This window comes from Mus caroli, unplaced genomic scaffold (genome assembly GCF_978045245.1).
Source record: "Mus caroli unplaced genomic scaffold, Mus_caroli_1 scaffold_8, whole genome shotgun sequence".
Taxonomy (NCBI): domain Eukaryota; kingdom Metazoa; phylum Chordata; class Mammalia; order Rodentia; family Muridae; genus Mus; species Mus caroli.
Genome location: NW_028227263.1, coordinates 10,450,255 through 10,463,863, shown reverse-complemented (window position 1 = coordinate 10,463,863; position 13,609 = coordinate 10,450,255). Strand labels below are relative to the sequence as shown.

The window sequence follows — 13,609 nt, the reverse complement described above, 5'->3', positions numbered from 1 at the left end:
TCATAGATCTGGAGGCTGTGAAGTCCAGGGCAAGGGACCAGTTGACTCTGTGTCTGATGAGACCCTTTAGGGTAGGAGAAGAAAAATTCTGGAGACCTTAGCGGAGCTAGTTCATTCCTAACACACACAACTACCCAGCAGCCATTACACTGGTGACTGTATCTCAGAGTTTAAAGGGTAGAAGGATGGCAGGGTCCTTCAAGCCACAGTAAGGGCAGGTGTCTCCCCTTATCTCTGTGACAGCATGCCAATTGGATAAGTTTTTACTAATGGCTGAGTCAACACAGATCTATGAGTGTGTGGCAAAATGCTGTTACCTCTGTCCCTCTCTTCTCCTCTCACTCCATCTTCCTCCTTCTCACTGCCACCAACCCATATCTGTCCATGGACAGCTACTGATAAGGCAGGGCTTCACCTAGCATCACTAGCTGATGCAGACAAGTCTTCCAGTAGATAGCAGAAGCACAGGAAAGGACTAGGCAGTTGGAGAGGCGGCAGCCTTCAAATGACAGCAGTGATGTCATGTTGTAGCCGCTGACCCCTGTTTGTGACTGAGATGACATGCCGAACTCTCTGGTCCTTGAAGAGATCTGTTATAGATCTCAGGACCCTTCCTTCCAGATGTATGTAGTGTGGCTGCTCAAACCCACAGAGAGGGTTTGTAAGGGGAGTGTCAATTCACCTATGCACATACCAGAGCTACCTGTACTGGCCTATGCTAACCGCTTCCAGTGGAATCTAGATTGGAGAACATCACTTGAAAATGACAAAAGCCAGTCCTAAGAACTGCGTACGCCTCGTAGTTGCTGAGTAACTACAGAGCTCATCCTGCCAGAAGGAAGTCCTACCATCCACTCATTTCTAGGCCTCAGGAAGGCTAGGAGTTCAGGGTCTTCCTGTTTGGCCAGGGTCCCCTGCTGACCTCCATCTCTGCTGACCTCCATGTGACCATAGACCATCAGGATCTGAGGACCTCCCCTTGGTCCTGTGCAGAGCTGTATTCTTTTTTGGCAGAGGAATGATGACTTAATTAGGGCTACCACGGGGAGGCAGCTGCCACTGGCCGCTGGGTTCTCATGCCAGCCCTTTCCCGTGTCTAGGTAGCCAATCAACACAGGACCCAATTCACATGAGAGAAACATAAAAACTAATTAATTTTATATAGACATATGGATTTTCACAAGAGAATATATTCCAACTATATGACCAGAGTTGACAGAGCAATGAATTAACAAAATAAAAGCAAGACAGACAACGGGATAGAAACTTCTGGGGATGTTACTGACAGAAATAGGTAGGTGGTGATTCAGGTTACAGTGGAGTATGAAAGGCTCCCCTAGTAAGAATCCGTTTACTTCCTTCAAAATGAAAGTAGAGGCTAATAGATGTGTTGGCACACGCCTTTAATCCTAGCATTCGGGAGGCAGAGGCAAGAGGTCAGCCTGGTCTATACAGTGAGTTCCAGGACAGACAAAACTACATAATAGAAACTCTGTCTCAAAAAAAAAAAAAAAAAAGAAAAGAAAAGAAAAGAAAAAAAGAGGAGAAAGAGGCTGAGCAACTCCTATAGTGGCTACAGTCCCATGGGGGAAATTTGGCTTTAAATAATTATATTCCAGTCAGCATATTCTTAAGTCCTCCGCATTCACCTGAGAAGAAAAACAAATACCATTGTCCACACACACTGGCTAGTTAACCCTGTGTGAACATGTGTGGGACTCCTGTGCCTTGCTTGGTTACGTACTGCATGTATTTATATAATAATAGAACTTAATTGCCCACTTGTGTGTGTTCATGTGCCGTGGTGTGGCTGTGGAGGTCAGAGGACAACTTGTGGGAGTCACTTCTTCTTGTACCATGAGGGTCAGGCTTGGCTTACAAGGACCTTCACCTGCTAAGCCATCCTGCTGCCCACCTTCACAGGTTTGTAATGAGTCCTTCTTATTAAGAGTAAAGCTCACAGTGAGTGTTCAGCGGGATGAAGTTTGGTGCTCTCGATGAGAGAGGACAGTTGTTAGTTATTCTTAAATGCAGTGATTTCAAAAGGAAAAACAAACTGTCCGAAACAAGCAACAAACAAACAAAACTGTCAAACATATCTGAAGACCAGCATTCTGTGTGTGAGCTTTTCTCGGCCCTCCACCCTGTGCTGTTATTTAACAAAGGTCACTGTCTCCAGGGGAAAGTGTTCATTTACCGAGGCAAAGAATATGAGCGACGGGAAGATTTTGAAGCTCGGCTATTAACTCAGTTTCCAAATGCTGAAAAAATGAAGACGACGTCTCCACCTGGCGATGACATTAAGACTTCTCCCGGCCAGTGTATCCTTTAAGGCAGCAGGAGGGCCATTCATGGGATCATGGGTGCGCTGGTGCACACAGGGAGCAGGACTTCTCTTGGTTGTCATGTGTGCTGCCATCTTCCTTCACCCTCTTTCCTCAGACATCCAGTGCTTCACAGTGAAGCCCAAGCTAGACTTACCTCCAAAATTTCACCGGCCGGTGTCTGAACAGATTGTAAGGTAACCACGCTAATTTTCTTACCAATAAGAGGCAGCAAGATAAGCTGGGCATGGTGGCACACGCCTTTAATCCCAGCACTCAGGAGGCAGAGGCAGGAGAATTTCTGAGTTCGAGGCTAGCCTGGTCTACAAAGTGAGTTCCAGGACAACCAGAGCTATACAGAGAAACCCTGTCTCAAAAAAAAAAAAAAAAAAAAAAAAAAAAGGCAGCAATATGCTGACGGTGGGTCTCTTGCTAATCAGTCTACCTTTTGAAGGGTAGGTAGACTTTAAACTTTGAAGAACATGCTAGATGTTTCTTCTACCCTCTCCCAAGAACAAGGAAAGCTAGTGATTTCTGGCACCCACCAAAAGGAAAGAAAGTTATTAGAGGGGCGTTCAGGATTATTTTTCCAGGGTCTGCAAAGATGAAACCCAGAAGGAAGGAAGTAGGCCTTGGGTCTCCTTAGAGACCATACATTCAGGGTAGGATACCCAACAGTGTTCAAGGCCAACCCTCACCCTATCCTGTGGAGAAACAGAGTCATTGCCTTTTATGATATGGAAGCAGAGATTGGAGTATTTGCTCCTCAGTAAGATACAAAGCAATCCTTTTGCACTGGTTAGAGGAATCATTCCTTTGGTAAAGCACTGACTGTAAACATTTCGACCTCAGTTTTACCCCCAGTACCCATCATTATAAACAAACAAACCAACGGAAACCACCAGGTAGGATGCTTTATGCTTTAACCCAGAAATGGCAAAGTGGGAAGCCAAGACTGCGGAGACCCTGTAAACTCATTGGTCAGCAAGCAGAGCTACTGGGTGAAGTTCCAGGCTATTGAGACCTTGTCTCAAACAGAAAGTGGAAGGTGCCTGAAAGACCATGCCAAGGGTGGTCCTCTGACCTCTACATGCACACCCCTCTCCCCCCCCCCAAATGATCACACAGACAGAGTCATGCAGTGGCATTTAAACTCCACATATCCCAGTGGGGCTCAGCTCACACACCAGTGCTAAGGTGCAACTGACTGGGGGGGGGGGTGCGGGGAGGGTCTGTAGAGTAGCTCCCTGCAGGCTCTTTGCTGTGGTGAATCATCTCTTTGATCTCTGTGCTCATGGGAACTGCAGCCTCTTTGAGGCCTGCTCCTCCTCTGGTGTGTTTGTTCCACATCCTGGAGTTCCATGGACCCTTTAGCCTTTCATCACTGTTGCTTTGGAAGTCATGGAAACAATCTAGGGCTGCCTTTCAGTGGTTGAGTATGTTCTTGGAAATGCAGCAATAGGCAAAGAGAATCACAAAGCTGCTCACATGGCTTTGTGAACCTTCTTTCCTGGGGAGAGAATTAAGTCGAGTACAAGCGCATGCACACAGGCCACTTCTTAGTGGTAAGGAAGACAGACAACAAGCTGTATACAACCCTGCGGGAATACCACTTTGCTAAATCTACATCTCAAAACTCTGAAATTAGAGTGAATGGCACCCTTCTTTTTTTTTTTAAACATACACACTGTCAATTCCTCTAGATAAATTGACTGTTAATTTATTCTGTTAGCTGGGGCAGAGGCAGGTAGATCTTTGGATGTTTAAGGCCAGCCTTGTCTATATAACAAGGTACAAGCCAGGCAGGGCTGCATAATGACACACTGCCTTAAAAAACTATACATACACACATGCATACATACATACATACATACATGCATGCATACATATGTGGTACATATATGTAGTTTTATTATTTAATATAGATCACATATATCACTAAATTATATATATTTATATCACTAAAACCACACATTATTGTTTTTTATAAGCAGTGCGCATATCTGTGGAATCCACAGGCACTTTGTCTCTCCTTCACTTCACCTTGCCAAGCCTGTGCCCAGTCCACCTTACTCAGCATCTCTTCTCCCCTGAGGGCTGCCAGAGACAGAGAGGAGGCAAAAGTCTCCAGTCATTTTTTCTACCTGCAGCAATGTCCCTCCAGGAGCTGCTAAGGAAGGAGGCAAGGCTGTGGCTTGGGTATACTTTCTGAGATGTGTTCTGAACAGGACCTCCCTCCCCCAAATCTAACAGCAAACTGGCACTTTTCAGGTTAAAAGTCTAATGATTTGTCTGTCTCTACAGTTTTTACAGGGTGAATGAGGTACAGCGATTTGAGTATTCACGGCCCATCCGGAAAGGAGAGAAAAACCCAGACAATGAATTTGCGGTAATTAAAAAACATATCCACCATAACAATGCCCCAAAATCCTTACCTATTCCTCCAGCCATAGAAAGGCCAGGAAAACACATCACCACAGGCCACCGTGGACAGTGTTAAATGTCCCTGTACATTGCACGCAGACATCCTAAGCATTACATTCCAGACTGAGCAAAGCTAGTAGCATTTTACAGAGCTTGTCATCGAGATAGCTGAGACAGGAAATAATGGACCAATGGCATTAGGGCATTGGGTATTCCCTTCTAGTGAATGTAAAATAATAATAATTAGTCTTATCCCCATCTAGCTTCAACCGAATGAGACTCAAACTAGGATTTATTTACTCGGCTCTGTGCAATTATGAGGATATAACCCCTAATCTAATCCTCTAACACCAGTCTCAGTGCTCAGAACTCCAGAGGCTAATTTGGCCTTGGTGACAATGACAATCAGGTGAGGCCAGTACCAGGCCTCCCTTGTAACTCATCACACTGCAGCAGGATTCTCACTGCCATTCTGGACTGGGTGATCCTCTGTGGGGCCACACCATGCACCTCCAACCTGAACCCAGTATCATCTCCCTGGTCAGGACAACCAGTCAGAGCTCTAGACACTGCTAGGTATTCCTTCATTTTTGCAGCCACCACAATAACCCTGGAAATAGTAACACACACACACACACACACACAGAGAGAGAGAGAGAGAGAGAGAGAAAGAGAGACAGTCTTGTAGAAATTATATACGCAGAGATGAGAAGATGGCTTACCATACAAGCATGAGGACCCGAATTCCATCTCCAGAACCCATGTTAATAAACCTGGGTGTGGTGATGCATATTTATAATCCAGCATTGGGATGACAGAGCAAGGCCGTTCTCTGGAGCTCACTGGCTAACCACTCTAGCTTACAAAGCAAGCCCCAGGTCCTAATATGAGACCCTGGAAAACAAGATGAAAAGTACCAAAGAAACCTTATCCAAGTGGACCTCTGCCCTCTACCTACACTCTCTCTCTCTCTCTCTCTCTCTCTCTCTCTCTCTCTCTCTCACACACACACACACACACACACACACACACACACACACACACACACTCAAAGAATCTGTTGTACAAATGAACTGATGTAATGGAGCCCACTTCAAAAGGTGTCAGACCAACCCATAGTTTAAAATGTTAAGACCTCTTACTGGAACTCCTCCCTGCAGAATCTCTCCTCAGACCCATGTTCAGAGGACACTTTAGCCCCTAAGTAACATCAAAGACCAGCCCTGCTAGCATGGCCTCATTTGTTGTCTAGAGGCCTTTGGGATATAGGAGGCCAAAGATGAATAAATAGCCACACCTGACCCAAAGCATAGTTTGAAGCCTGCTGTCAAGCCTGCTTTAGGTAGAAGGACTTTCACCTCCCTCCATAGAAATCTTGAGAGGCAAAACCCTGAGTTTCCTTAACACCTCCTGGGAGTCACCTTAGTAACATCCCCTCTGGCCCAGAGACCGGTGTCCTTGTGTGATGTCAGGTCTTTGGAGTGAGTTGACTCATTGTTTCAAGACAAAGGTGGTGTTCCTTGGCCAGTACCAACATCCCAGGCCTTTGATGGCTGGTCTTTAACTAGGGTCAGAGCCTAGGAACAGACACACTAAGAGTAGATGAACAGTTTTCTGAGTATTTTTCTCACAATAATAAGTCATGTCGCTCTTTCTGCAATGTCAGGGACCCAGGGATTTATTGACTTTCCCCCAGTACCCGCCTTCCATCTTGCAGTATGTATATCCTTACACTGTAAAGAATAGACACGAGGAGGCCAAGCGAATTGCTGAAGGGTGCTCAGCGAGCTGGCAGCGGAGCTAAGAATAACCAAGACACCTGACATACTAAGCCTCGGAGCTTGTGCTGCTTCTAGATGGCCCCCAAATCCTCCGATGGCCCCATTTGGGTCCTCACACATAGATGGGTCATTCAGAAGCTACAGGATTTAGCCTCACAAAGATTCAGGCATCCAGAAAAGAGCAAAGTGGTTTTCTGTAGTGAGGAGCTTGATCCTGGCCCCTTCTGTAGGATTTCTCACCCCAAGGGCAAGGCTAGAAAGACTTCCCCAGGAAGCCGAGAGCTGTGCTCAGCATCTATAGCCTGGCAGGGGGTGAAACTTCAGGAGGATCCAGCCAAGGTGGGGGCCTGAATAAGGAACTAGGCATCAGTATAGGATATTCACAAGGGTATGGCCGTAGAGCTGGCAGTTACCTTTTCTCTGGTAAGTCCCCAGGAACACAAATATAAGAACCTGGTCTAAGAGACAAAGATCTGCCTGTGACCACGAAGCTCCTGTGGTCTCCTTGCTTCGCCTGGTATCTCAGATGGTCTAAAAGCCAGGCCAGCTTTCGGTAATTGTCATCCCATGACTAGATAGGTCTGCAAATGTGCCACTCTGGAGGGTTATTTGCCTGTCCACTAGAGCCGAGGGACCAACCTTTGAAGAGCCAGACAGACTTAGTCTCATTGGTTTGAAAGCATTTCCTGCAGCGTTATAAAGACTACAACTTGGAAATGGCTTTTATTTAGAATATTGGTAGGGTTGAGGTTGCATCTTGATGGTAGAATGCTTACCTAGAATGCAGGAAGAGCTGGGTCTGAGCCCCAGCACTGCACAAGCTGAGTGGATATTGTGGTGCACACCTATAATCCTAGCACTAAGGATCACAAGTCCAAGTTCCTCCTCAGCTAACTACCAAGTTTGGGCCAGTGGGACTACATGGAGACCTGTCTCAAAACAGCAGGCATGCTTGATAGGTAAGAAATGGGGTACTTAGATAATGTACTATAGCTGTCGAGTAGAACATGGCTCCTGAGGTTCCCCTCAGCACACACCTGTCCTTTGTGATCCCAGGACAACCTTGTCCTGCTAGAGGACCCACATGATGGGGTCATACAGATACGCAGTGGAACAGAGTCCCTTCCTACTGGCACTACCCTCCTGACATGTATTGCATGGTCTCTTACAGAATATGTGGATCGAGAGAACCATCTACACTACGGCCTATAAACTGCCAGGAATTTTAAGGTGGTTTGAAGTCAAATCTGTCTTCATGGTAAGAATATACCCTAGAAGGAGATTCCTATCTCCCTTGCCTATTGCATTTGACACCTCTCCCCCGTTAGTTCTCAAGAATCGTGTGATTGCTATGTACGGCCTGTTACATGCTACAGGCCCTTCAGTTCCTGTTACACCCTGTGTACCTCAGAGCATCGGTATCTCCCTATCTCCCCCCTGCATCTTCTTTCCAAAGCTGTGTGGCCACCCTCGGGGCTAGCTAACAGGAAACCCATTTCTTCTCACAAATTAGCAATCTCAGCCAGAACTGGGCTGTTCCATGACCTTGCACCAAGCCTCGTTCTGGCACTTCTGGTGTACTAATAACTTAGCCAATAGAATTTACTCATTTCAAGTGAGAATGGATTCCTCCTGGGACATATTTTTAAAGATACAATTCCCATTGTATTAATCACGGGGTTATTTTGTCATTTGGTTTGGTTTATGAATGGGTATTTTACGGTCATGTATATCCTTTGTATATGCAATGCCTGCTGGAGCCAAAAGAGAGGGCGTTGCCAGTTGTGAGTTACAAATGGTTTGTGAGCCACCACAGGGATGCTCAGAAGCAAACCCAAGCCTTCTGGAAGAGCAGCCTGTTCTCTTAACCACTAAGCCATCTCTGACACCAGGGGACACTTTTATTTACATGAAACTCACATTTGTGGGGAGATACAAGAAGACTTTACCAATGAAGCACAGAGCTCCACCATAGGCTTATCACCAGGACTGAAACAGCAGATCTGTGACAGTTGTCCACATAAGACAATCCCCTGAAAGGATAAGGGTGTGGTAGCCCACTTGGAAACATGCTTGTCTTGTGTGCATGTTGGCTTCTATACCCAACACAAACTGGGTGTGGCAGTGCACACCTATAATCCTAGCACACAGGAGACTCCCAAGCCCCAGTGTTACCTTTAGCTGTATGTTGAATCTGAAGCCAGCCTGGGCTACATGATAGTCTGTCTCAAGAAAAAAAAACTAATTAAAATATGCTTTTGTTCATGTGCCTTTGCTGGGCTGGATCCCATATCAGGCGATGGCTTCTGCCATTCAATTAACAGTGAGTCCCTGAAACACCTGGTGATTTGGCTTAACACTTGGCTAAGCTTGCCAAACTGGCTCTTCCCTTCTGTATGTCCACCGATCTTTTTTTGCCAATGAGAACTCTGGGTCCTTCTATGAACACGTGTCACCACTCCACCAGACTTCTCCATCCCACTGCAGCTGAAATGGAGCCCCCCAATCCTTTACTCCCAGAGTCCTCAGGATCTGAGACCTCCATTCTATGTCCCAAAGCAACCAAGGTAGATAGAAAGTAATCGTGCCCTTAGTCCATGAGAATGTTTAGGGTGGACAGGCTAAGATCTGGAGGAAAGCCCCCAACACTGCATTAACATGCACAAAATGACTAAATTTTCATAACCCCAAATACCTGTAGTTTTTCCAGAAACCATGTGTTAGACGGAAAGTATACAGGAGGCCAGGGAGGCTTCCTCACCTGAGCACACTACAGTAGCTGGGTGATGCCCACCGTCTTCTTTTCCTTGCAGGTAGAGATCAGCCCACTGGAGAATGCCATCGAGACGATGCAGCTGACCAATGACAAGATCAGCAGCATGGTCCAGCAGCACCTGGATGACCCGGGCCTGCCTATCAACCCCCTGTCCATGCTCCTGAATGGCATTGTGGATCCTGCTGTCATGGGTGGTTTTGCCAATTATGAGAAGGCACGTGACACACCTGGGATAGCCTAACCATTCACAAAGTCCATTCCTGGGACCCAGAAGTTATTGTGGAGAGTCACCCTCACTTTCCAGAACTCTGGGGCTATCAAAGATCTAAATATTCCATTCTGGAGATAAGCAAGAGTTCAGATGTTTACCCTAGAGAGATAGCATAGGTGCGGTGGAGGGTCACTGGCATCCCTTAATAGTAGCATAGTGGGAATGGGTAGAAATTAAAGATCATGTGGTACAGGCTAAGCCTGTTTTGCTCACCATAGTCCACTGCCTATTTTTGTAAATGCTGGGGCTGTGTGCATTTATTTATGTCTTGTCCAGGACAGTTTTCCTAATGTAGCAATGATATTTTGAGCCACTAGGCCTGTGTGGTCCACAAGACCAAAATCATGTGTCTGTTGGCCCTATACAAAAGAAGCTTGTTGACACAGATCTAAACCTGAGACCAAAAGGGCTCTCCTGGTGAGCTGCCAATGATTGTGCAAGAAAAGTTAGTCCCTTCCCAATGTTTCTGTCATCCAGACACATCTTTGTCTGGCTAGAATCAATAGAACAGAAGAATATCAGCTACAGAGGTGAACTTCCAGGCATTGGTACAGCTGAGAGGGTCATAGCCACTGCTACTAAGCAATCTAGGTCCAACGTGGCCTTTCTGGACTCCTAGCTATCTGTGTGCTCCACGTACCTTAAGCTCTGGGGAGGGTCCATCTATGGGCCTGCAAGGAGTACCCTAAGAGGGCTGTGGGGCTGGGTTGTGTGTGTTTCTCTTCCCACGGCTCCTATACACAGTGCCGTGATAGGCAGTCACATGTGCTAAAAGGCGCTCCCTGTCTCCACAGGCTTTCTTCACAGACAGATACTTGCAGGAGCATCCTGAGGCCCATGGGCAGATTGAGAAGCTCAAGGACCTGATAGCCTGGCAGGTTTGTATGTCTGGGAAAGGAAGATGAGTATCCTGGGCCTGTCCACATACATTCCTACCAGTGAAGCGCCTTCTGGGTCAACACACTCACAAGGATAAAGTCACTCAAACACCCACAAAATTCTGGATTGCAAATGAACAAGATCTGTTGGGAAACCTTTGGCTGGAATTCATAGAAGAATATCAGATATTGAGGTGGACCCAGGGCTGCAAAAGCTCATGCCTTAGCCTCTGGGGGGGAGGGGGAGAGAGAGAGAGAGAGAGAGAGAGAGAGAGAGAGAGAGAGAGAGAGAGAGAGAGAGAGAAGAGAGAAGAAGAGAGAGAGAAGAGAGAAGAGAGAGAGAAGAGAGAAGAGAGAGAAAGAAGACAGAGAGACAGAGATCCGTAGGGAGCTGCAGCCTGCCACCCCTTCTGCTGTGAGGAGGCAGTTCCAGAGGATGAGTGTCCTTGTTTGTGTTTGCCCAGCTGTGGTTCTGAACATTAGATTCCTTCCATTCTTGCTTCTAGGCTAAGCCCTTCTTGCCTATCTGCTTCAAGAGTAGGGAGCTACAGAGGGCCCCTTGTATTCCTCTGGTGTCTGTGCTCCCCAGAACCCCTGATCTGGATGGTCTATACTTACACCATCTACAGTTGTTCTACCACTGGAGCAACTAGAGGTTTCCATACACAGGCAGGAAGGATGTGCTGGCATCATGATATTCATGAGGTATAACCCACTAGCCAGACTGCAGAAGGTAGGGAGTGGGCCACTCTGTGCTTGACTTAGGAATGTGCCCAATCTATAGGAGGTAAAAAGCTAGCTAAGTTGTGTGAGAGTTGGGCAGGTGCCCAGGCTGCATGCATGGCTAAACCTGACCCTAGACTCTTGAGTGAGCCTAAGGACATCCAGACTCAGCAGAGATGCTTCTGCTATGAGACCTTTCCATCATTCTGTACTAACTCCTAAAGGAGTCTCATACTTGGGACGTTGCTGTCATCAGCACATTGACCAGTGAGACCACTTAGAGTGTGGGCCTGAGTTATGGCTTATAGCCCAGTTGGACGACTACTACTACTTCTTCTTCTTCATTTGTATCTAGATGACTATATTGTCACAGCTCTGGCACACACGCGCACACACACACACACACACACACACATACACACACGCACCCCAGTTCTAGTTGTGCCCCTTGAGTCTTCCCTTAGCTTCCAGCATCTGCCCGTCTGCTCTCGGTCTACCTAACCTGAGGACTCTAAGAAACTCTCTTGAGTAGAACTGTATATGATTCATTCTTTGGTGTGTCTTATTTCACTCAACATAATGACTTCAAGGTTCATCCATGTTGTAGCTTTTGTTAGATTAGCTTTTTGTGAGGCCAAATAATAATCTGCTGTGTGCCTATGTATGCCACAGTTTATCCATGCATCTATCTGTGAGGATTTGGGTTGTGTCTACCTGGAGACTGCTCTAACTAACAATGAAATGAACACAAGTTCCCAGATACTTGTGATCGATCCCCTTGCTTCCTGGACTCTGCATATACTGAAGGCTGGATCTTCTGTATTGTATAAAATTCTAGGTCTGAGGTTTTCAGCCATTCCCAAATTTATCTCCAGTACTGAATCATCTTAAACACCAAACAACTGGAATCCAAGGTTCCAGTGTCTGAGTCTTCACCAAGACTTGTTGTTATTCATGTTCTCTTTTTTTCTATCATGGTCATTGTCATGCATGTGCAGCTTCAGTATATTTACATTTTAAGAGACTTACATGACGAAAAGATATTCTGATTTTTGTCACAAATCTCTTGAAATATGATTGCCCTGCAATTGTTTTGTGACATAAGATCCCTCTGAACAAAAAGGGAGAGACACTATTGGCCAATATAGTTTCTTCACACAGAATGTAAGTCATATCCCCAGTCTCCCTGTGACTTTTATTTTAAAAGAAGAAGAAGATGAAGAAGATGATGATGATAGTGATGATGGTGATGAAGATGATGATGATTTGGATGGTTCCATCTTCGTCCCTAGAAATGAAGGGGGCACAGAACTCAAAATCCCCCAGGATGCTATAACACAGAAACTAGTTTGGTCTGTAGAAGTTCTATTGATTTTTTTTCCCCCCTGTAAGCTTTTACAGCAAATTGGATTCTACGAGTTTCAAGTCATACAGAGGAAAATAATTTGTTCCCCAGAGAGAGACTTTATGCCAGCACCATGTCATCGCCCCTAATATCTATATTAAAAGATGAATTTTAAAACAGCTCATGGGAAAGTTGAAAGAAAGTCTGTTTTCTAGCAACTTCATTAAATCAAAGAGCAAAGGGAAAGAAATACATATTCAGAGCATTACCTGTGATTTTGCTCTCATTTGCAAGCATTTTGATAGCTTCGTATCAGTAATTGAGTTGTATGTTCATTAAAAAAAATGAGAGCTTTACAGTTAGCCTTGTTCTCGTTTTGCTCCTTCCTTTATTCAGTTTGGGTTTTTCCAGAAATTCTCTCTAGGGTTTCTCCCGGGAGGAGTCCCAGAACTTGCTGGCTGAGTTACATCACAGGTATGTGGCCGTAGACAAGCATGTCTCCCATACCTAGAGTTCCTGTGAGATTGGCTGTCGGGCCCTGGCCTGCTCTTTAGCTCCTCTTCATGATTCTGAACAGTGATGGCCTGGCCCTCAACAGCTGGGAGACTGGTCATGATGCAGGCTGCCTGGAGCCTGCAGACTTTGATACCCAGTCAGAGCTACTTCCTCAAAGGCTCAGCTCTATCTTTCCTTAAACACACCTGCAGAGTGTCCAAAGATGAGCCCATGCCTTCTCCTATTAAACTGCTATGTGCCATACTTATTTTCTTTGAAATGTACAGAGATGAGCGAGCAACCTCATCATCCCCAGCTGACAACAGGCACTGTCCTATCTGCAGGGGCTGGTGCCCTCCGAGCAATGAACAAAGCTGTCAGATGTTCCCTGCTGCTGGCAAGGCTTGGACCTGTGCAGGGCCCACATAGCACAATGCTGAAGGTTCACTTAGAACAACTGGAGGTGTGGCCGGGAAAGCCTCCCCTTTCTTCCAGAGTCTGGGGCGCTTTAGAAATAACAGGTTCCGAAATGTACCCATAGTGACTCAAGCTGTGGGGCACAGTTTCCGAGTCCTGTGGCAATTGTGGCAAT

At 46.1% G+C, this 13,609-nt stretch overlaps 1 protein-coding gene across 2 annotated transcripts in view; it reads left to right on the top strand.

Annotated features, from left to right (window-relative positions):
• The window catches only part of Dock1 (dedicator of cytokinesis 1), a 502,179-nt gene that overhangs the window by 465,425 nt on the left and 23,145 nt on the right, over positions 1-13,609 (top strand). For both annotated transcript variants that reach the window (XM_021168435.3, XM_085841214.1), the window contains exons 41-46: positions 2,180-2,321; positions 2,443-2,521; positions 4,629-4,713; positions 7,701-7,787; positions 9,343-9,519; positions 10,371-10,454. In XM_021168435.3, coding sequence (XP_021024094.1) covers positions 2,180-2,321; positions 2,443-2,521; positions 4,629-4,713; positions 7,701-7,787; positions 9,343-9,519; positions 10,371-10,454 — 654 coding nt within the window. The remainder of the gene's footprint in view (positions 1-2,179; positions 2,322-2,442; positions 2,522-4,628; positions 4,714-7,700; positions 7,788-9,342; positions 9,520-10,370; positions 10,455-13,609) is intronic.